This window comes from Myotis myotis, unplaced genomic scaffold, assembly GCF_014108235.1.
Source record: "Myotis myotis isolate mMyoMyo1 unplaced genomic scaffold, mMyoMyo1.p scaffold_m19_p_18, whole genome shotgun sequence".
NCBI lineage: Eukaryota > Metazoa > Chordata > Mammalia > Chiroptera > Vespertilionidae > Myotis > Myotis myotis.
The window spans coordinates 27060903-27084263 of record NW_023416322.1 but is presented as its reverse complement, the minus strand read 5'-3'; the positions used below and the strand labels follow the sequence as shown (position 1 = coordinate 27084263).

The 23361-nt window shown below is 43.6% G+C and overlaps 1 protein-coding gene across 14 annotated transcripts in view; it reads right to left on the bottom strand.

Annotated features, from left to right (window-relative positions):
- Positions 1–22994, bottom strand: part of ARHGEF11 (Rho guanine nucleotide exchange factor 11) — an 83415-nt gene extending 60421 nt beyond the window's left edge. For 12 of the 14 annotated variants that reach the window (XM_036342998.1, XM_036343008.1, XM_036343004.1 and 9 more), the window contains exon 1: positions 21532–22993. In XM_036342998.1, the coding sequence (XP_036198891.1) occupies positions 21532–21563 (32 nt within the window). In that variant the 5' untranslated portion in view covers positions 21564–22993. Of the gene's footprint in view, positions 1–21531 lie in introns of all 14 variants that reach the window. The other 2 variants (XM_036343002.1, XM_036343013.1) reach the window with 1 other exon arrangement.
- Between the last annotated feature and the right edge of the window lie 367 nt (positions 22995–23361).

Sequence of the window (23361 nt, the reverse complement as noted above, 5' to 3'; positions counted from 1 at the left end):
TCCATCTCTCTACCGCTCCCACCCCCGTCACCCAAACCTCATCTCAACCACCGCACAGTAGAGAGAGATGCAATGGGAATTTCCATCCTTTCTCTCTTCCAGACCCCACTCCATTTCCAGGAAACTAAAGAAGGGTGGGGTGAGGGAGGAAAGAAGCCATCTCATGGATATAACACACTGAATGGCAGCAAGAGATGGAAATAACTTCGAAAGCAAAGCATTCTTGACTCCCCTCCCTTCATTACATTCTCTACTTCCCACAAAGATGACATTACCAGGGAGTTCCCGGGTAAGACCCCCAAATGTGAAAATGAAAGGGATCTGGTATAACCAGAAACGGCAACCTCAGTCTCTCCAGACAGGGAACAATCTTGGCTGGAGATGGGAGGAAAGAGGTGACACCCAGAAATCCAAAGGAATCTAGGATCCTATCTCTTATCTCCAAGATCCTGGAGGGGTCCTGCAGGCTATTTTCCCCTGTCACAGCTCCTCCTAATCTGGGCTAATGGGAAGGAATGCCCAGGCCTTGCCTTCTTTACTAAATATGCTGCTCTTCTATCCTGAAATATAAAACTGATGTTCCCTTTATTTCATACTCCAGTTCAGGGGTACTTTGTGCAGTACTTTCCTTCTTTCTTGTAGTGTTACTGTCTATTACTTGGGGGGGGGGGGGGGTTGATTCACTCAGGTTAGCTCCAATGACTGCCCTGGACACACAATTACAAAACAGAATATTGTCCCTTACTGCTCCCAGGGCTGTTCCCAACCCCCAGGACCATAATGTTGAAGAACTTCAGTGGGTCGGAGTACCCTATAATGTTGGACAGTGCAGAGGATAGGGAGGGGTTGACACCCTAATAGGGAGAGGACTTTCACATCCTATAGCAGCGGTCGCAACCTTTCGGACCTCACGGACCACCAGTGGGACCACTGGTTGGCAACCGCTGCTCCAAAGGTTTCCTTAAACCAGCAGTCGCCAACCTTTCAGACCTCACGGACCAATGGTCCGTGGACCACCGGTTGGCGACCGCCGTCTAAAGGGCTTTTCAGAGGCCAGAACTGAGAGTTGTCAAGGCAATTTCTTGAGACCATTCCAGAGACCCCAGAATTGTGGCTGATAGAGCAGACTGAGCAATCTGCTAAATGAAAAGGATTTTCTTTTTCAGATATCATTTAACTGGACCTCTCTCCATGTCTAACAATGTTGATCTCTCTTTCAGGCCTGCTGCTCTTACCTACATTCCCTTCGTAAGGGGACAATATTTATGCTGGTTCTTTTAGCCAGTTCTTTTAACACTGACTCCTCCCAAATCTTGTTTTCAGCGCTTAGTATCTCTCAAGTTTCTGACTCCTCTTGTAACTTGGGGAGGGTGGCGCCTCAACCTGTAGATACTCAAACTGAATACACTGAACACCTTATCACTGTAAACCCCACACCTTTCCTCTAGCAATCAATCTTAACTCTTCCTTCTCTCTGACCACATAGCCAGTTAAACAATAAATCCTGCCAATTTGATACAAATATTTATATTTCTCAATTTTTTCCCCTTTACTTCAAGACTTGCAAGAGACTGCACGTCATAGTGGTTAAGAGCGGACACTAGAGCCACACTGCCTGCATTTGAATTCTAATTCCACAACTTACCAGCTGTGTGACCTTAGCCCTCTCGTTATCTTCAGTGTAAAATGGGAACACCAACAGTACTAACTCTCAGGGTTGTATGATTAAGAGAGTTATTATGTGCAAAGTGCTTACAACAGTGCAACCCCACTCCCTTCCCCTGCTGGGTTAGCTATCTTTACCTTATGCCACGAACTCACAGTGAAAATCCCCACCCCCATCAGTGCATTCTTTGTGCACTGTAGTTATCTATTTAATCATCTATGAGCTACCTGAGGCAGGGATTATCTTATTCATTCTTGCAGAATGAAGGCATAATGCCAAACTTGCATTCTAGGCACTCAGTAACATATAGGGCGTGTCTGTTAACAGTCATAAGATCACTGAGAGCCTTAACACATGCAACACAATTATGGGCAGGTCAGTTCTTACCAATGAAGGAGAAAGAAACACTGAAATAGAAAACTGAGTACCATACTACTTAGCATGCTGGCCTGATGGGCATGTTTCCCATGATGAGCTGGATACACGCATTCACTAGGTTAAGAACATATACTCAATTCCTACCATGTTGCTCTGCTCTATTGGTCTCTGCCTTCTGGAATTCTCAGTTCAAAAAGAGAGATTTTTTCAAAATAAAGTGATAGCAAGAGTGAGTCATGGTTTTAGAAACAAATAGAGTGTGGATAACTCTAAGTTTTCAATCACTAGTGAAAAACAATGAAGGAAGACTTCTGATTAGGTTTTTAGAGTAGTAAATATGTTTATCAAAAACCACGACCCACCCAGCTACTCTAAAATAAGACCTACACCCCTGGTGTTTATGAAAATTGAATGAAGTCATGCATCCACAGCACCTATTACAGGCCTGGTACATAGTAAGTAATCAATAAAACAGTTACTTCTAATATTACTGTTTTAAACTATCTTCCTCTATGATAGCAAGCAAGATTCCTCTAAAATGAAGAGTGGTCTAGATTAGTGTTTCCAAAATTACACAATTTTACAAAACAATAAAATACTGAATTCGGGGGGGGAGGGAATACTGATTTCACTACAAAAGTTATTTACTCTCTGGTGGCCTGGAGAAATTTCCTGATCTGTAAAATTAGATATTATTATCTAATTATATTATCTGGAGGAACCCAAAGCCTGACAACTAGGGCTAAAGAGAAGTTATACCAACATACACATTGTCTATTTTACACCTCCCACTTGCCAGACTCTGGTAAATATCCTGAAGCTACAAAGTCAAAAGCATGTTTCCCCCTCAGAGTGTATATGGCAGGACCCTGCCTGGGTAGCTCAGTTGGTTTGAGCAGTGTCCGGATATGCTAAGATTACATGATCGATCCCTGGTCAGGGCACATATAAGAGTCAACCAACAGGGGGGTTATGGTGGGATAAGGACACATATGTAATGCCTTAAAAAAAAAAATTTAAAAAAGAGTCAACCAATCCTATATAATAAAAGCCTAATATGCTAAGTGTCCAGTTGTCTGTTCAACCAATCAAAGCATAATATGCTAAGGCCACTCAACTGCTCGCTATGACACGCACTGACCATTAGGGGGCAGATACTCCGACCGGTAGGTTAGCTTCCGGCCAATCAGGACTGAGAAAGACAGGCCGGACATGCCCTGGAGCCCTCCCACGTCCCTCTCCGACCCCAATTGTGCACTGGTGGGGTCTCTTGGCCTGGCCTGCACCCTCTCGCAATCTGGGGCCCCTCAGGGGATGTCAGATAGCCAGTTTCTGCCCAATCCCACAGTCCAGGCCGAGGGACCCCACTGGTGCATGAATTCATGCACGGGGCCTCTAGTGAATGCATAAATAAGTAGAACAACAAATGCATGTTTTTTAATCTCTTTCTAAAATCAGTGGAAAATTTTTAAAATGTATATGGCAAGAGAAATATAAAGACCTCAAAGATTGCTATGAGGGGGAAAAAAAAGAGAATACAAGCTAAAATGTTTTTTAAAAATGCGAAACACAACACTACAGAAACAGGGCAACAGTATCCAACTCATGGGGCTCTTATGAGGATAGCAGCATAAATTTTAGTACTAACAGTAACACCAGGTCAAATAGCCTTGCTTGAATTGCCCCTGGCCTTAGGTAAGTGAGATTTAAGGCTACATGCAAAGGCTGAACCATGCCATCTATGATTAAAAGGAAAAGGAAGAGAAAAAGGAAGGAAGGAAACATCTATAAAGATGTATGTACTTCTTTCAGGCTTTCAATAGTAATCAAGTAAATACAGACGGTCTGGATGGGTAGGATGTAGAATTTATCAGGACAGAGTTGTTTAAACCTTTTCCTATCAACAATGAGTCAGTCACTCCCATCCAGGGCTGCAGGGCCTGCAGAGAGCCTCTCTTTCCCCTTGATTCTGAACAATTCTAAATTCCTGCCTTTAAATTCCCAAAGCATAACTACTCTGGCTCTTACTATACTTACTTATTAAGTTGTAATTACTTGTTTATATGTCTGGCTCTTCCATTAGTCACTAGATAGTGTATTTAGCATACACTAAATATTCATTGAATGAATAAAGGAATGGATACAAGGATTTAATAATCTCCTTTTTATTTTTCAAGAATTCCTAATGAGGAAACCCAAAATCTGCTCCACAGGTCTAGGAGGTCTAGGAAAAAAGTTCTAAAACCCAGATTTTCTCCAAAATTAAAAATATATACAGATTAGAAATGAAGAGGTAAAACTATCATTATTTGTAAGGCAGGCTAATTCTAAAATCTTAGGGAATTAACAAAAAAGCTAAGGAATTAATGAGCTAGTTTAGCAAGGTTACAGGATATAAGGTCAATAACAAAAATCAATTATATTTATATGTAAACAAAAAAATTGAAAATTGATATTTAAAATATTATTTAAAAAAATGAAATATTTAGAGGTAAATTTGACAAAAGATATAAAAGACCAGTATACTAAAAAATACAAAACACTGACGAGAGACATTAAAGACTGAAATGAAAGGAGCACTACATCATGTTCACAAACTGCAAGACTAAATATTGTTAAAACGACAATTTTCTCCAAACTCATCTATGGAGTCAGCACCATCTCAACCACAATCCCAGAAGCCATTTTTGTCAAAACGGGCAAACTGATTTTAAAATCTTTATGAAAATGAAAAAGCCCTAGAATAACCAAAAACAGTTTTGAAAACAAAAGAACAATGTTGAAAACTTGTATTATCTGAGTTCAAGACTTACTATAAAGTTATAATATAATAACTAAACCAATGGGTTACTGATATAGATCAATGGAACAGAGTACAGTCCATACCACATATATATGATCAATTTTCAGCAACGGTGCCAATGCAATTCAATGAGGAAAAATACTCTTTTAAACAAACAGTGCTAGGACAACTGGACATCCATATGCCTAAATAAATAAATAATCTTAAACTTTATCTCACACCCTATACAAAAAGTAACTAGAAATAAATCATAGATCTAAATGTAAAAGCTAGAGCAATAAAACTTCTAGGAGAAAATCTTACTGACTTTGAATTTGGCAAGGATTTATTTATTAAATACAAAGAGTACAAATGATAAAACGAAAAAGCAATATATTAGATTTTATCAAAACTTAGAGCCTTTGCTCTTCAAAAGACACTGTATGAAAATTAAAAACAAGTTTTAAAAGACATTGTTACAAAAATGAAAAAGCAAGTCACAGACTAGAAGAAAATAGTTGCAAAAACATATCTGACAACAAAACTGTATGTAGAATACACAAAGAACCCTTAAAATTTAATAACTGAGTTAATACTAGGCAATTATGCCCAATTAAAAAATAAACAAAAGACCTGAAAAAACACCTCAGCAAAGAAAACATATACATGGCAAATAGGCACATAAAAATGTTCAGCATCATTAGTCATCAGGGATATGCAAACTAGAACCACAGTAAGACATTACTGTGCACACATACTAACAAGGTTAAAATTAAAAAGACTGACAAGATGTAGAGCAACGGGAATTCGCATACACTGCTAAGTGCGAATGTAAAATTATAAAACTACTTTGGAAAACAATTTGGCAATTTATGATGTTAAACATACACCTACTATAGGACCCAGCTATTTATATCCTCGGATTTACACAAGAAAAATGAGAACATATCCACACAAAGACTTGTACGTGAATCCTCATAGCAGCTTTATTTGTAGTAGCCCAAATCCATCAACAGGAGAATGGATACACAAATTATCCAGAAAATATAATACTATTCAGCCAATAAAAGGGGAACACACTATTGATACACACAACAGAGATTAACACCAAATAATTGTGCTGCATGAAAGAAGTCAGACAAGAAAAGAGGACATTCCATTTATAAAGAATTATAGAAAATGTGAACAAATCTACAGTGATAAAAAAGAAATCCCAAGGAGAATTCCCTGGGGATGCGGGAGAAGAGAAGACAGAGATTACAAAGCGACACAAGAAAACTTTTGGGGATGATGGGCATCGTTGCTTGTCTCAGTGGTGATAGGGTCACAGATGTATGTACACATATGAAAAAGTAATTCATTACTTTAATGTATATAATAAAGTAATTATATACTTTAATATATATTTTAAATGTACACATTGATTGTACATCAAATATACCTCCATAGAACTATTAAAAAAAATAGCCTTAAGGAAAAAAATGTATTCTAGGCCCACACTAGAAACTCAACACTGCCCTTCTTAATTAAAGAGATGTAGGCACAGACTCTTTTTACTGGTAATACAAGTCTGTCCCAAGACATTCTGTTTATTATGCAGGTCACAGTGCTGCCAGATCAATGGCCTTTGGATTTAAAATAGGGGAAAGCCACAATATTTACACACACTCTTATATTCTATCTTTTTGTACATACAAATGATAGTTTAATCAATGAATGCACGGCTAGTCCCAAATACCCACATTAATGAAGAGACAGCATAAATAATCAGCAAAACCAGAAAATCCAATTGCTTTTGTAATTTAATACATGGTTTTGTTTTGCAGAAGACATTCTTAGGCTTTGACTAACATTAAAATGAACAGTCTTTTTTTTTTCTTTCCTATTTTATACTAGAGCAGGAACCAAGGAGCTCACAGATGGCAAGGGTAAATTACAATACTGACACCAATAAAGCAACTGAGTTACATGTAGACCTTGAGAATTCTAAAGCGTTCAGACATACCTACCAATGTTACATACTTACAGTTAAATGTCTGCCCATGTGCTTCCCACTAACTCTTCTGAGCTGCCCCAAAGAGTTTTTCTGGTCCTCTAAATGCTTATACCTCAATGTAAAATGTGTTATAGCTTTCCTATGCACACATCAGGAAAGGTGGAAAAAGCAAAAGATTTAATGCTGAGATTCTGTCTGTAAATTCTCAGCAATTACAATCTCAGACGAACCAGCTGTTAGGTAGGAAAGAGGTAGAGACAGGTGTGATGGGAATACAGTTCAGGTAGAAGAGAGCTGTTCAAGAGAAAGATACTGAGATTTCAGGCCACATGAACATTTAGCCAGCAGCATACACTCTCCTCAGACACTTTAAGGTGGGCACCATAGAGATGCATCCTTCCAATTCTAAAGCCTTAATTATTTACTTGGGCCCAGCAAATACTGAGTACTAAAAAAAAAAAAAATCACATATGTCTTTGTTCTGTAATACTCCTGAGCCAAAAAAAGAGACAATGACATGGACACATCTAAAATCAAATGAATAACCATCAAGGATATATATTTCATTGTCATTCAAAATGTATCCAATATTAAATCCTAATTGTGTGGCCATCTGATGAGAGCATTAGAGAGACCACCCTCTGGGAGTTTTCAATCTAAGCAATAAGGATAAGGTTTCAAAGAAGGAAAAACAGCCCAGCCTAGGCCAGTGTGACTCAGTTGGTTAGAGTGTCATCCCATAGACCGAAAGGTTGCAGGTTCAACCCCGGTTGGGGTGAAGAGAGGCAACAGATCAATGTTTCTCTCTCACATCGATGTTTCTCTCTCTCTCCACCCCCCTTCTTCTTCTTCTCTCTCTCTAAAATAAATAAAACAAAAACATCTTTGGGAGAGAATTTTTAAAAAAGGGGGGGGGGAGGGAGAAAAAGAGTCAAATAAATGAAACTCATACACAAATATTCACACATTATTCATAACTAGAGGCCTGGTGTACAAATTCATGCACGGGTGGGGTCCCTCAGCCTGGCCCTTGATTGGGGCCAATCGGGGGGCCAGTCGGCCAGTGAGAGGTACAGCGGGAGGTTGGCCAGCTGGCCAGGGGGAGGGACGGTGGGAGGTTGGCAGGCCGGTGGGAGGGACCGCGGGAGGTTGGCTGGCTGCAGGAGGTTGGCTGTGGAAGCATAGTAACCACCAGGGGGCAGCTCCTGTGTTGAGCGCCTGCCCCAAGTGGTCAGTGCTTGTCATAGCAACTGACCGGTTGACCGGTCGTTCGGTCGCTTAGGCCAGTGGTCGACAAACTCATTAGTCAACAGAGCCAAATATCAACAGTACAACGATTGAAATTTCTTTTGAGAGCCAAATTTTTTAAACCTAACCCTTTGAGTGCCAACCAATATCCTAGGAACTATGCTAAAATTGCCAAGGCATTTTTGCTGATTTTCCTTAGGTGCCATCTGTCAATAAAGAGTGAACTACTAGCATCTGATAGTGACACTGCAGGAGGAGCGCGATAGCGCTCCCGGCACTCTAGGGGTTAAACTATATAGGTAGATACATTGTTATTAATTTAATTAGGGTACTCCTAAGGCTTAGGAAGAGCCACACTCAAGGGGCCAAAGAGCTGCATGTGGCTCGCGAGCTACAGTTTGCTGACCACAGGCTTAGGCTTTTATATATACAGAATAGAGGCTTGATGCATGAAATTTGCACAAGGGGCTCAGCCCTCGCAGACCCAGCTGCCTCAGCTGGTCTTCGCAGTCCCGTCCGGCCCTCACAGCCCCAGCCGCCCTCGCAGCCACTCACAGCCTCAGTCAGCCCTCACAGCCCTAGCTTCGTCCAGAAGGTTGTCTGGACAGTTGTCCGGAAAGTCATCCGGATGGTTGTTCTGCTGTTCAGTCTAATTAGCATATTAGCTCTTTATTATATAGGATAGCCAAGAAGTGGAAACAACCCTAATGCCAACCAACTGACAAATGGATAGACAGGAGGTGGTATATCCACACAATGGAATATTATTTGACCATAAAAAGGAACAAAGTATTGACACATATACAACATGAATGAACCTTGAAAATATGCTAAGTGAAAGAAGCCAGTCACATAGGGCCACATACTGTATGATTCCACCTACATAAAAGGTCCAGAATAGGCAAATCCATAGAGACAGAAAGTAGATTAGTGGTGGCCTGGGACTGGGGGAGGCACAATGGGAATGACTGCTAATGGGTACAAGGTTTCTTTATAGTGTGATGAAAATTTTCTGGAATTAGATAGTGGTGATGATTGCACCATTCTGTGAAAATATGAAAAACCACTGGGGACTTCTGATCAAGATGATGAACAGATAAACGCTATGCTCATCTCCTCCCATGACCACATCAAAATAACAACTAAATTACAGAACCACCCCTGAGACAACCTGAAGACTAGCTGACTTCTCGCACCTGTTTCCCACCTTTTCCAGCTTCTGGAGGTACCTGCGGGCCTTGGCCTGTGGCTTCATCCTCCATCATCAAAGCCAGCAGCATAGCATCCTTCCGCCCCCGACCACATCTTCTGACTGCGGCCCTCCTGCCTTCCTCTTATAAGGATCCTTATGATGTCACTGTCCCCCCGGATCATCCAGGACCACCTCTCATCTCAAAATCAGGTTCACAAGTTCAGGGGACAAGGACACGGACTTCTTTGGGCCATTCCTCTGCTGACCACAGCTCTCCAGACTGAAGAACTCCAGCCATGATTTGAATAGCTGGATGGTGAGTAGCTCAACATATGTCTGTGCCCAAGAGTTGAGTTCTGCCCCAGGGCTCCTGCTCTGGGACTGCTGTGGGCTTTGTTCTAAGTATCCACAAAAACACAATCACAGTGGCATTTTCCAGGGCTGAGTGTAAATCCATGTTTTTCTAAAATCTTTGGCACTTGCTTTGCTGGCAAACTACAGAGAGGATGGGTCTGCACTTCCGAAAAACAGGATCAGAAAGTCAGAACAGCCCTGCATGTGTGACAAGGTTCACATTCTTGGAAAGTGTGTGTCAACAGGAGACATGTTTGGAGTCCTGCACAGCAATGTTCCTGACACCAGTTGGGGTGACGGCATTGCTGACAGCCCATGGCTTTCCTCCTCACACTTTTCTTTAGGACTATATTTTATAACAAGAATGCCTTGTTTTTATAGAAACAATAAAATCATTATTCTAAAGAAAAAAAACCTGACTTCTCCCCTTAACTCATCTTTCTTTTTCTTTTTTCTTTTTTTAAATATACTTTATTGATTTTTTACAGAGAGGAAGGGAGAGGGACAGAGAGCCAGAAACATCGATGAGAGAGAAACAGCGCTCAGCTGCCTCCTGCACACCTCCTACTAGGGATGTGCCCGCAACCAAGGTACATGCCCTTGACCGGAATCGAACCTGGGACCTTCCAGTCTGCAGGCCGACGCTCTAGCCACTGATCCAAACCGGTTAGGGCTAACTCGTCTTTCTTTAATCTTGTCATATATCCCCTCTAGCCTCTCTCACAGTTGTAAACACCGATTCTACTAAATTCTTTTATACTTTAGATCATAACTCATTATTAATAACAATAATAATGAGAAGTAGTTATTACATAGTTATCTGTCTTCCTTAAATAGATGAAGTTCTAACTATCCCCGGTGCCTAGAACATTGCCTAACGTTTAGTATGTATTTAATTAATAAGTTGAATGAATAAAAATTTCCCATATCCCACACCAACAAATGGGAAGTAGGATCTTAATAAGGGAGTGGTCTCTCCCCTATGCCTTGCCTAATCCTTTCTCAAATGCCAGGCCTCAAGTTCAGGATTAGTGAAAGGCCTGAGCTAAAGTAGAAGCTGAGCTATTAGCCTTAGGCTAGGCACAGCTAAGAGAACTAGGGTTTCTTCTGGGTTTCTACCCAGTCATCAGTCACCGGTGACTGACGCTATCAGGCTGGGCGCTTAACGTGTTAAATGATCCTAAGGCCTAAAACCCTCTGACACAGGCCCTGTTCTGCACCTACCATTATCCACTGACCCACTCCTATGCCTCAGACTCCTGGAGCCACTGGTCTGGAGCAGTGGTCGGCAAACTGCGGCTCGCGAGCCACATGCGGCTCTTTGGCCCCTTGAGTGTGGCTCTTCCACAAAATACCGACTTCTGCGCATGGGCCATGAAGTTTCAATCACACTGTACATGCACGCCCGCACGTGGTATTTTGTGGAAGAGCCACACTCAAGGGGCCAAAGAGCCGCCTGTGGCTCGCAAGCGCGGTTTGCTGACCACTGGTCTGGAGGATCTAGGGCAGTGATGGCGAACCTTTTGAGCTCGGCGTGTCAGCATTTTGAAAAACCCTAACTTAACTCTGGTGCCGTGTCACATATAAAAATTTTTTGATATTTGCAACCATAGTAAAACAAAGACTTATATTTTTGATATTTATTTTATATATTTAGATGCCATTTAACAAAGAAAAATCAACCAAAAAAATGAATTCGCGTGTCATAGGTTCGCCATCACTGATCTAGGGAGTTTTCTAGAAATTATGAGAAGCAATCCCCGGATTCACAGGGTTAAAAGAAAAGTAGAAGAGGGTGAGACTAAGGTCAGAACACTTTAGGAAACCTTGGTAGTGTGGTCCCTGAACCCCATTTCAAGGCGAGTGACAAGGGCCCTAAGAATAGTAACTCCAGAGCTTGGGATCCCTATTCCTATCCCTTGAGCAGAGAAGCTATTGGTAGTGTGCGCTGCTGCAAGGATAGATTGACCACTCTACAGACATATGTTCTAGAGATGTCCTCTTTGATACAGGAACCAAGTTTTAAGAATCCTATTACTATTCTAAAGGAATCAATGACATGGAAAACTCAGAACCTAGGAACAGTTTGGGGAACCGTATTAGGAAATTTATTCTCTCAATCCAAAACTGAATTACTAAAATTATGTATATTTGATTTTGACATCTGCTATAAAATTTGACATTTCTATAAGATTACTTTCTAACCTTTTTTTTGGGGGGGAGGTTTAGTTTACTTTGAAATGACAAAAAATCCTATAAACCCACCTATCCCTGAAGATCTCTAGTAGATAGGATTTATTTGCATCTATGCCAGTGATTGAAAGAAAAGGGCTAAACAAGGTTTCACAGATGTAGGGCCCAGAAATTCTCTTTAGTTTAGCTTACCTGTTTCAATTCAACTTATGTAACCAGTATTCGTGGACTGTCACTGTATGGGAGGCACCAGGTTAGGTGTCAAGGTTACAGAGTGACCAGCCTTTGCCCCCAACATGTTTACAATCCACTGAAGAAATCCACAACCAAGAAAAAGTTCTGTTATAAAAAGGTAAGAAAAGCTAAGAAAGAGCACAGATGTGGTAAGACCGTGGCTCTCCAAGGATGGATCACCTGGGACACTGTTAAATATGCAAATTCTCAGGCCCCAACCCCAATCCAAATTTAGAAAGAAATTTTGGGGGTGGGGAACAGCAATTTGTATTTTAACAAGCTCTCCAGCTAATTCTAATGTGTACTAAAGACTGGAACCTTTGATTTAAGGCAACCTAGCTCTACCTTGAAAAGATAAACTGAAAGTCTTACTGACAGGGACCAGGAGCTATATTTTCTCCTCTTTCTCACCAAACTCCACAAAAGAACTGACCACTAGGCTGTTATCACCACTTCCCCTTTTCAACCCACTGCAAACTGGCTCCTGCCCCTCTTGACCCTTTCACCTGGAGGCCATTACATCCTCCTTGCTACTAAGTCCAGGCATTTCTCTATCCTTCCCATCCTTCCTAACTTGGGAGCATGACGTTGCTGACCTTCCCTCCTTTCATTTCTGAGATTCCACTCTGCCCTGGCTCCTCCTGCCGTCCCCCCACCCCCTTTTGCCTCACCTTCAAATCAGTGCCCCTCGGGGTTCTGTCCAAGGCACTCTTCTCACTCCCCACACTTTCCCTGGACAGTCTCATGCGTCCACTACTCTGTCGAGATGGTGATAACCCACACATGTGATTCTCTATCCAGAACACTCTCCTACCTCCAGACCTAGGTATGCAGCTGCCTGCTGAACATCTTCCTTTGGCTCTCCCACAGCACTTCAAACTCAACATGCCCAAAGGCATGCTGACCTACCCCTTACTCTTCCTTTAGAGTTCCCTTCTTCATTAGTAGCCCAAGCCAAGAATAAGGATGTCATCCTTGACCCACCTTCTCCTCACGACCTACCTCCACATAACATAACTACTCAATCTCTAATCCTTCATTTTTCACCATCTACAATGTCACTTCCCTAGTAGAGGTCAACTTCACCTTCTGCCCAGTTGACTAAGATGGTCTCCTAATGCATTTCCCCTCTCTTTATTCTGTCATTCTTTCAAGCTAACCATCCACACTACAGCCAGGGAGATCTTGTATTCTTAAAGGCGCATCTGATCGTGTCACCTCCTACTTCAAGTCTTGCAATGGTTCTCCACTGCCCTCAGGATAAAGTCCAAACCCTAACATGGGGGATTACATGCCCTATGGCCCCAGCTCCTACCTGTTCCTCAGTTTCATTTAATTAACTGTTCTATGATCTTGCCATCTGATCAAAGCTACTTTAAATTTCCCTCTCTCCACCCCACCCCCGCCACACACACACACCATGTTCTTTCTTGTCTTCCTTCTTCTGGATGTGCTGTTTCCTCTGCCTGGACTTTCCCGCTCAAGCCTGGCTGTCATTTTTAGGCCTCCACCAAAAGGTCCTCTCCTCCAGGAAACCTCCTTTAACGCTGCTCTCACATGCTTCACAGAAGAGAATCTGGGGTGAGATCACACAACTCCTGCTCATTTATCTCCCTCACAAACCACACTCTCCTTGAGGGCAGGGAACACAACTTATTCCCATGGAATCCAGTGCCCTAAAAGGCAACACCCAGGGAGGATTTGTTAAATGGACCAATCTTCTTATATGATGGATAACGTGAATATCCCTAAACCCCAGACCCTGTTCCTGTGAAGGCATGGAAACCCTAGTGGTTTTCTGCCCCTCTCCTTAGGGCTCTGAGGAGAAAAGGGTCTGTGGTTCTAGCCTCATAAAAGGTCCCATTCACAAAGCTATTTACTACACTCTCTCTAGCACCTCCGGCAGAACAACAGCGGCCTTTCTCTGCAGCAGCAGTCTCTGAGAGGGAAACTTCTGAGGGAAATAAATGGGGCCAGCCTGGGGCAGGCAGGACAATAACAGGGTGGGCCCTCTGCCCCTCGGACTCCTGCAGGGAAAAGCAGTCAGGAAACCAGGCTGCCAATGGGGAAATACCCTCAGCCCTGAGACGCTGAAGAGAAGCAACCCCAACAAGGCTGCTCTGTCCCTAGAAGAAATACCAAGTGCCCAGAGACCTAGCACCCAGGAAGAACAAGGGGGATTCTTGATCTCAGTTCCTGGCAGCGATGTTTAGAGTTGCTTTCTTGCAATCCCTTGGCTAGAGGCATGGAGGGAATTTGAAATGTCAAAAATGAGCTCGAGTTCAAGTCCGGAAACAGCCAGTAGAAATATACCACGTATAAAGAGAATTAAACAGGGCACTAGAAGGCAATCCAGAAAAGTGAAGAGACATCACTTCTGAACCCTGAGTAACAAGATATAATTACCAACATAACACATACAAAGAATGGAAGAGCACCAACATTTACTTATAATAGTTCACCACATGCTAGACATTCTATTAGAACTTTTACATAAATTATTTTACACAAACAAAAAAAGAGAAGAGTTGAATAGCTATATGTATGTGCCAAAGAAATGCTGACTAATAAAATATATAGAGTTTAACGGTAATGACCAAAAAAGGTTTCCTTGAAGGAAATAAGAGCCAAAGAGTTGGGGGAGAGAGAGAACACTCATGTAAAGGTGTGAAAAGAATGAAGTGGGCCCCGGAAGCTGGCTAGTCTACCTGAAGGAGAGTGGCAGGTGCAGTCATCAGACCTAGAATTAGTGAGATGTGGGCTGAACTGAAGGAAGAAATCATGAATCCCAGGCCAGGGAGGCTGGGCTGAGAAGGAAAGACACTGTGGGTTTCTAACAAAGCATTACTTGCGGATGAGAACTTATGCACCTGACTTTAACTACTCTGTGTGCTAGCTGTCACCAGAGCCACGCCTTTCAGTCCTTACTTTAGAGTCAGCATAGGCCTGGGCACGCAAACACAGCTGAGGAGAGTTCAGGCCAATCTGGAGTCCTTGTCAAACTAAATGCCTTAACAACACTCACCATATGTTAGGCACTATCAAATTCACTAAACGTTTTTACACAAATCATTCTGATCACGCAGTCAGTTAGTGGCTGAGCTGGAGCTCACACAAAGATCTCACTCAACGGTCCTCAACTCTTTACAATTATGCCACTAGGGGCCCTGGCTGGGTAGCTCAGTTGGTTAGAGCATCAGGTTAGAATTAGATCCTTGGTCAGGTCATATCCAAGAATCAATAAATGAATTCATAAACAAGTGGAACAACAAATCAAAGTTTCTCTCCCCCCCCAACTTCCTCTCTTTTTCTCTAAAATCAATCAATAAATAAAAAATTATGCCACTATGCTGGTTTCTGCATAGATATTCCTTCAACCCTGGAGTTTGATCTGCTATGTGAAATCGAGGAATGATTAATCAGAATCCACCAAATATATGTTAATCTCCTCAAATCGATTCAAATCCCTAAGGATATCCCAGGACTCACTCCCCTTCTCTCCCTCTCTTTAAAAGGCTGCAGTGAAGAACTCTAAAACTATCTGGTAGACATAGCCTTACCTAAGGGTCTTGGCAAGTTAAGTACCATTTGATATGCTACATTCAGTGAATTGCTGGGTACCATGGGAGACAAAGTGACTTTTTAATGATGGTCTTATTCTCTCTAGCAATAGCACTACCCTTCTCTCATCAGTCAGTCTCAACTTGGGAATCAAATCTGATTCAGCCTTAACACACCTTGATGATTTTCCTTCCAAACTGCCTTTCAAATCCTGCCCCTCTTCTTTCCCCCCACATTATCCTTTGCTAAGCTTGCTGCAAAAACTCCTCGCTGGCCCTCTTGGCCCCAAGCTCTCTTCACATAACATCAAAATTCTCTCTTTAAACATGATTTTTATCACCATATATTACATAAACCTAACTGGCTTCCTTTTTCCTACCAGATCCAGTGAATAGCTTTATCCACTCCCATACCTTGACATAACTTCTCTCTGCTCAACAAAGACCATCTAGAGCGGTGGTTCTCAACCTTCCTAACGCTGCGACCCTTTAACACAGTTCCCAATGTTGTGGTGACCCCCAATTTCATTGTTACAAATTGAACATAATTAAAGCACAGTGATTAATCACAAAAACAATATGTAATTATATATGTGTTTTCCGATGGTCTTAGGTTGAGACCTACAGGTTGAGAACCGCTGACCTAGAGATACTCCGTATTTGGTTCTGCCCCAAAACCTTTGCTTATGTTGTTCCCTTGTCTGAAATGCCCTCCTCAATTTCTTCCACCTAAATAATTTCTGACGACTCTCCCTGGCTTTTCTCATGAACACCAACCTTCTATTCTTCTCTAAATACACCCTTTTGGTACACATCAAGAGTCAGCAATTATGTACTATCTCTTTATTGTTTTGTTAACACTTCCCAACAAGAATGCAAGCTCCACGTTCTTACAAATTATTTCCCAGAACACCAAGAACTGAGCTGAGCATGGAGCTATTTGATAAATATTTGTTGTCCAACCAAACTGGGCATGCGCCTCTGACCGGAAACGAACCCAGAACCGCTCAGTCCCCAGGCCAACACTCTATCCACTGAGCCAAACAAGCTAGAGCTAACTTTTCATATTTTTTTGTCTATTCTAAATGGGAAGACAGAGACTGATAGTACTTAAGAGCATTAAAGATAAATGTTACTCTAAGGGTGCTCTTTCAGAAATGCTTTTGAGTATCTAAAGTTAAGCTTAGCTTGCTCCTGCTCATAATGGATATGAATTGCCAAATGCTTCATCTGCAAATCCCCTGCCATCTTTTATCTCATCCCCAGATAGGACAAGAGCACATTTTGGAGAGGACTCAGCATTTCAGGGAACTTACTGTTTGCAGCTCTGGATACCTGTCACTGTTCTGGGAAGCCAATCTTCTAAACCAGGTAGAAACTCAGGTGAATGGTGCTTTCTTGGTTCTAGGGCTCAATAAGAAGAACCTGAAGCATTCCAGGAACCACTCCCCACCCCCTGCTCAGATAAGCCATCTCTTCAGCCCCAGCTACAAACCTTCCCCTCAGCCTGAGGCTCTTTCCTAGGAAAGGCCTACCTACCATTCCCCTCCCTCTTCTGCCTTCTCTTTCTCCCTCCTCCACACACCTTCTATGAAATTTAGCCTCTTTTAGAAAAAAGGCTACAGACTAGAGAAAGGTTGCGTTCAATCTCAGATCCCTGTTGCTGGTCTGGATTTATTGAATTAGGAAAAGTCATATGCTTCTAAAACAAGGAACATCCAGAGATCACAAAAGGAATCTTTCCTATTCCCATCTAAAGGAGCCAAGATAGCTGAAGCCTCCATCGAAATTCCTGGGAAGGAGATTCAATAACCTCCTCTCATATTCTTCTAGTATTATCACCCAGCCCTTACCATTGCAAAAGCATTCCTTCTTTCTAACTTCATGCGCTTCTGCAACAAAAAACCCTGTTCACTCTGGTTAAATTCTTCAAAACAATGGGAAAGCTCTTTCAGTTACTCTTAATTTGTTTTGGGCTACTTCAGAAAGTAGTGCATGAAGCTAAATCAAATCCACGTGTTTACCATCTAAAATTTATATACAGTTTTACGATTTAGAACGCCATTTGAAATATATTATCTTATTTGATTTGCTCCTTTCAGCAGCCCCGTGAGAGAGATGCAATAAATGTTATAATCCTCAAATGACACACTATGTTTGTGAACTGGAAAGCATTTCATATGAATGAGCTATTGCTTTACATGAGGAAACTAGAGGCAGTATGTGACTTGCCCAAGGTCACATAGTTAAGGGGAATGCCAGGCTCAAATGAAGAACTCTTGGCTTAAATCTAGTACTTCTCTGTTTTAGCCCTCACATGAGCTAACTAACTCTGCACAGAGAAAAGCTGTTTTATGGGTGCAAATTTTAACCCATCTGGCCATCTCAAAACATTTGCCCTGGAAAATGAGGCAAGTGGATATAGATGACAGTATATAATGACCAATGAGCACTCAGGAATGGTCATTACCATTCCTGTCAAAATAATTCAGTGTCATTACCTCTGCTTGCCATATCAAACACATTTTTAGAAACACCAGAGAAGAATATATACTAATGGGCAATAAGCTGTTCATGGACAAAATCTGAAAGGAACAAGAACAGGTATGCTTTAGTAACCCATTTTCCAGTAACAACTGATTAACACTAAAAGGTTAATCGAAAATACTCCATGTTTCTTTGAACCCAGGAATCACTCCCCTGGAAGGGGTTAAAGACTCTGTCAAATAAATATTCCAAAGCCCTCTTTACTTTGAGCCACAGTATCTCTCCACGGACATCATCCTCCATCATGCTGCTGACCTCCTAGAAAATATACATCACCTGCAGAGTCTTCTCTAATGGACTTTAACTACATCTGAAATTAATACATGGATGAAAAGTCCGAAATTGAAGAATTTCTACTTGCTGACATGTTCATCCATTCTAACAACATCCATTTGTCAATATTCACTGAACACTTACCCCATACAAGGTGCTAAGCTAGGCACACAGGGTCTACCTGAGCAAACCAAACAGTCCTTTATGGAGCTTGTAGCCTAATGTTGCTTTTAAGTGGTTTTCAATAGTCTTAGGCCTTTCCTAGCTCCCCAATTAGATTGCATGCTCTTTGTGAGCAATAACTGCATACTTTAATTTTCTAAATCACTCTTATCGCACCTTATGCTACACTCTCTACACAGCAAAGTGGTAAACTAAGAGAGAACCCTTAACTCCAGAAGCAGGGGCATTTACTTCCACTCAGTCCCTCCAGGATAAGATTGTGAATTATTTATTTATTTGTCCAGCACAAATAAGTCTTTATTTATTCATTTTATTTTCCCAGAGAAAAGAGGGGACAGCATATGTTACAAAATGATAGCAAATGGAAGTATCCAACACAGCAAAATCAACCATCAAATAAGCATCCCCAGTAATGGGGGTCATGAAAGTCCAAGGGGGGCTCAGTCTCCTACAGTTCAGAAATGAAGGGAGGGGATCAAGGAAAGAACCCACAGGTACATGCTTTCCTACAGATTGTGATTTAAAATCCTCAGGGTCGTGAACCTGGAATGTCAGAAAGTCCAACATGAGTCTACAGCAAAAGGGATAAGATCCAAAGCAACCGGAGATACCTTGAAGAGGGCAAAGGCCCAGAACTGATCCTCTAATGGGGAAGGGAATCGGGGTCGGAGTAGAAGTGAGGAGCACACTCACTCTACAAAGCTGCATGATGCCACAGGAGAAAATGGGGCTTTAGCCATAGAAATTACAGGTGTGAGCCCCCAACACTGTTAAAAAGTCCAAAGGAATGACGAAGAGCATCTTACCCCACTGCCAAAAAGAGAGTGAAACAGTGCCCCACTGTAGGCAAAACTATTTAGACAGAGGGGGGCCATGAAAAGAGCCATGGATTCAGAATCAGAAGATCTGCCTTTGAGTCCAGATTCTGCTACGAGTCAGGCAAGATGGCACTGGGCAAGCCGGGTATCCTCTATGGGCCTCAGTGACCTCTGCAAAATGGGAGTAATAACGGCTGCTATCTGCCTCACAGCAATCCTGTGAGGCTCCGATGAGATCTGTTCCTATGAGAGCACTTAGGAGAGTGTACTGTGCTCTGCAAACCCGGAGGTGACAGTGAGGATACACAGCTCCCAGAGGAGCATCTCTCATCAGCCAGGAACCCTCAATGCCTCCTTCTTGTATTCCCTCAACGCGCAAGTTTCCATCTTCTCATATCCCTGAATTCAGACAAATCGTCCACCATCCGCATCTCAAAAATGCAAATTCCAAGAGGGTGAAAAGGGCAGCATGTAAACCATCTCAACTCCTTGCCTTGACATGCCTGTTCTCCCTTAATAAGAGTCAAACTATGGAGTGTGGCTCAGTTGGTTGAGCGTTGCCTAGCGCACCGAAAGGTCGCTGGTTGGATTCCTGATCAGGGCACATACCCAGGTTGTGGGTTCAATCCCTGGTCAGGGACATGTGAGGTCATTGTTTCCCTCCCTCTCTCACTCTCATTCTCCCTTTCTCTTTCTCTCTCTCTAACATCAATAAAAACATATTTAAAAAAATAAAATAAAAGGTAAAGGATGGAGGTTCAGACATACACTTTCTGTTCTTTGTGACTATCTGCCTTTTCCTTTTCACTGCAAAGTCAGTCCTCTGTCTGAGGACTATGAACTAATCTAAACAGGACTCTGAGGCAATAGGGGTTACTGTTGTGGGGAGAAAAACTATATGCACTTTAGGACACATCCCTTAGCAAAAAAACCCACAAAAAAACAACAACAAAAAACCACACAAATATTATTAGCATGAATTATGAGTCAACTGGACATGAAGGAAGCAATTACTCCCTTGCAAACAGTCTTCCCTATCTCTTTCATATTTTTTCCAGGCCCAGGCCTTCCATTTGCTTGTTTAGTCCTCCATCCTGTTAGGATGAATGTACGGTACCCACAAAACAACCCTCTCTCAAGATTCTCAAGGAGAAAGGTTAAGGGGGGTGAGGAGGTTGGGGGGTAGGTTGAGGGAAAAGACAGAGACACCTTACAAAGTTGTAAACTGTATTGTGACCAATAATGGGGAGGCTGGACAGGCTCTGGGGATGGGGGAGGGGCATCCTGTGCTCAGACTCTAAGGGCCAGTGCATATCTATTTGCCCATCAGGCCTTGAGTCCCAAAACAACTCCTTCCGGCTCTAGGCAGAGGGAAGGCCCATTTTGCAGTCAAGCTTATTAAAAATGCCTTGGAAGATTAAATCTAGAGCATTAGCCAGTTGGCAGGTCTCAAGTTAAACCCTAACCTTGGAGAGGAAAAAATTCTAATGTGACCTATTCATTTGGGAGCCGTTATTAGCTACGTTAAAAAAAAAAAAAAAAAAAAAAATCCAGCCCTGTTGGGGTGCAAAGGGTGTTTCTGTCCCATCATTCAGACCACGAACATCCTCCCCATTCTAGAAAATGGGATCCACCCCATCACCAAACCCCACCATTCCACAACAACCAGTCCCGTGGGGGCCCTTTCCCCCAGCAGCTCCAACACCTAAAGCCAGTCCCAAACCACCCTTTCAAATTCACATACCCTTAACCCAGGCTTTCCCCCATTCCCTACCCTCTAGGCTGGCAAGTTAAGGACTCAAATTGGGCCTCTAGCTTGGCAAAAGCCAAAGTTGGCTGGAGGCATTTGCCCCTCCTCCCCACTCCTGGCTTCACTGTCTCTTGCTTGTATAAAAAAACAACAACACACTGAATCAGGAGATGTTTCAAATATGGATACACAACAGGGAAGATAAACACACATGCCCAGACAGTCCCCAGAGATCAATGCATGCGCCTACCCCACCATTCCCACAGTCCGCCCAGGCCCTGCTTTTGCAACCTTTTACCAAAATGCAACACCCTCCCTCCCCGTCTTTCCTTAAGTGTTGAATATTGGCAAACCTACCTGTCTATACTCTGGGGTAACCTTACACTCATGGTTTCTCGGCGTCTCCACGGTTTCAGAGTCTTGTAGGATTGATGTCTTGATCAGGATTGAATCCTTGCAATGTTTAAGAAAGATGAGAGGAAGGGCCTCCCAACTTGAAGATTGGATTCTTTTTCTCCAGCTCTCAGGACCCTAGTAACTGAAGCTCCATTCTCCTTTGCCAGTTAATATGGTCTGCTTTCTTAGTCCCCTTTTCCCCTCCCCCGTCTTGAAAAAAAAAAAAAAAAAGAAAAAGAAAAAAAGGAAAAACTATGACCTTAGAAACCAAAAACTCAACCCCAAATCTCTAAAAGGTTAGCGCTATAGGCTAAAAAACGAAACACAAAGAATACGCCCTCAAAATAACAGTCTTACTACAAAATACAGATAAAAACCATCCTTTTAATCCAGTTTTCCCAGCTGTCCTTCTGTTGGTAAGAGCTTCAAGCTCCAAGGGGGAAAAATTTCTCCGTTCTTCAGTGCTTAAAACGACAACAGATCCATTTGAGAAAAGAGGGGGGCGATGAATAAATCCGAATTGGCACTTGGAAAAAAAATATCTTCCAGCTGATTTGCACAGCAAAAAGGAAAAAAAAATTAAACCATACAATAGTATGTAAACAAAAGCACTCCTTCCAAGTCCAGTATAACCCTGGAATCAAAATTAAGAATTTCCTTAAAAACAAAACAAAAAAAAACCTTTTACACGAAAGGTTCTGAAATTCTTAAGTGAGCCAATCGCACCAGAAAAAAAAAAAATTAAAAAAAACCCAAACCTGAAATGCAATGCTTTTTTTTTTACCTTTCCAATGGCAGCAATAACCACAAACCAGAGAAAACCTCCTCTCCTTTCCTTTTTCCTCTAAACTCGCAGGCTTTTCCCCCTGATGCTCAGACCCAGCCGAGGTTCGGCCTTTTCCCGAAAGACATGCCCGGCGTGAGTTCTGCGGCTCCGCTCGCCCGCATCCAGGCTCCGGTCTTTTCTGTTGCCTCCGCCTCCATGAAACAGACGTCGCTTCCTCCCGTCCGCCCTGCGCGCCCTCTCTCCCGGCCTCAACCGCGGCGCCCGGACGCTGCGGGCTCCGGCCGGTGGTTGTGGATTTGCGTTCGGGAGGGACTGCCCTCCGCACCAGCCTCGGGAGAAGCCGGCCGCCGGCTCCCCTCCCGGCCTCTACGCCTGCCCGGCGCCAACGCGCAGCACCGGCACCGCTCGCCCCGCGCCCGACCGCCGCGCTCTGGCCTGGGCGGCCGCGCCTCCAGCTCGGGCTCCGGCCGGGAAGGCGGCGGCAGGCGGCTCGGGTGGGCGCCCGGCTCCCGGCGTCGAGGCTGCGCTCGCCTCCTTCCGGGCCCCTTCCCCTCCGGCTCGGCGCAGGCCCAGCCGGCCGCCCCCTCCGCGCCCTCCTTCCCCGCGAGCCTTTCTCCTTCCCTCGCTCCGGCGGGGGCGGGGCCGCAGGCTCCTCCTCCGCGCGGCGAGGCGGCCGGCCTTTCCCCTGGCGCCGCGGCCGGACCCGGCGCGGCCCGCCGCCCGCTCTCCCTTCGTGGGGTCCTGCGGCCGCGGCTACCGCCCGCCCGCCCGCCGCCGCCGCCGCCGCCGCCGGGCCGGCCCCTCCGCCGGGCTCCCTGCGCTCTCTGCCCCCCCGAGCCCGCACCCGCGCCCGCACCCGCACCGCCCCTCCGCGGCCCCACCGACGCCGGCCCTCCCCTCGGCGCGGCCTAGCTGGTCCCGGGTTTCACGGCGTCCGACGCTTCGCCCGGTCCGCCCCGCCCCCCCGCCGGCGACCCCGGCTCCGACTCCGCCGCGCGCCGCCG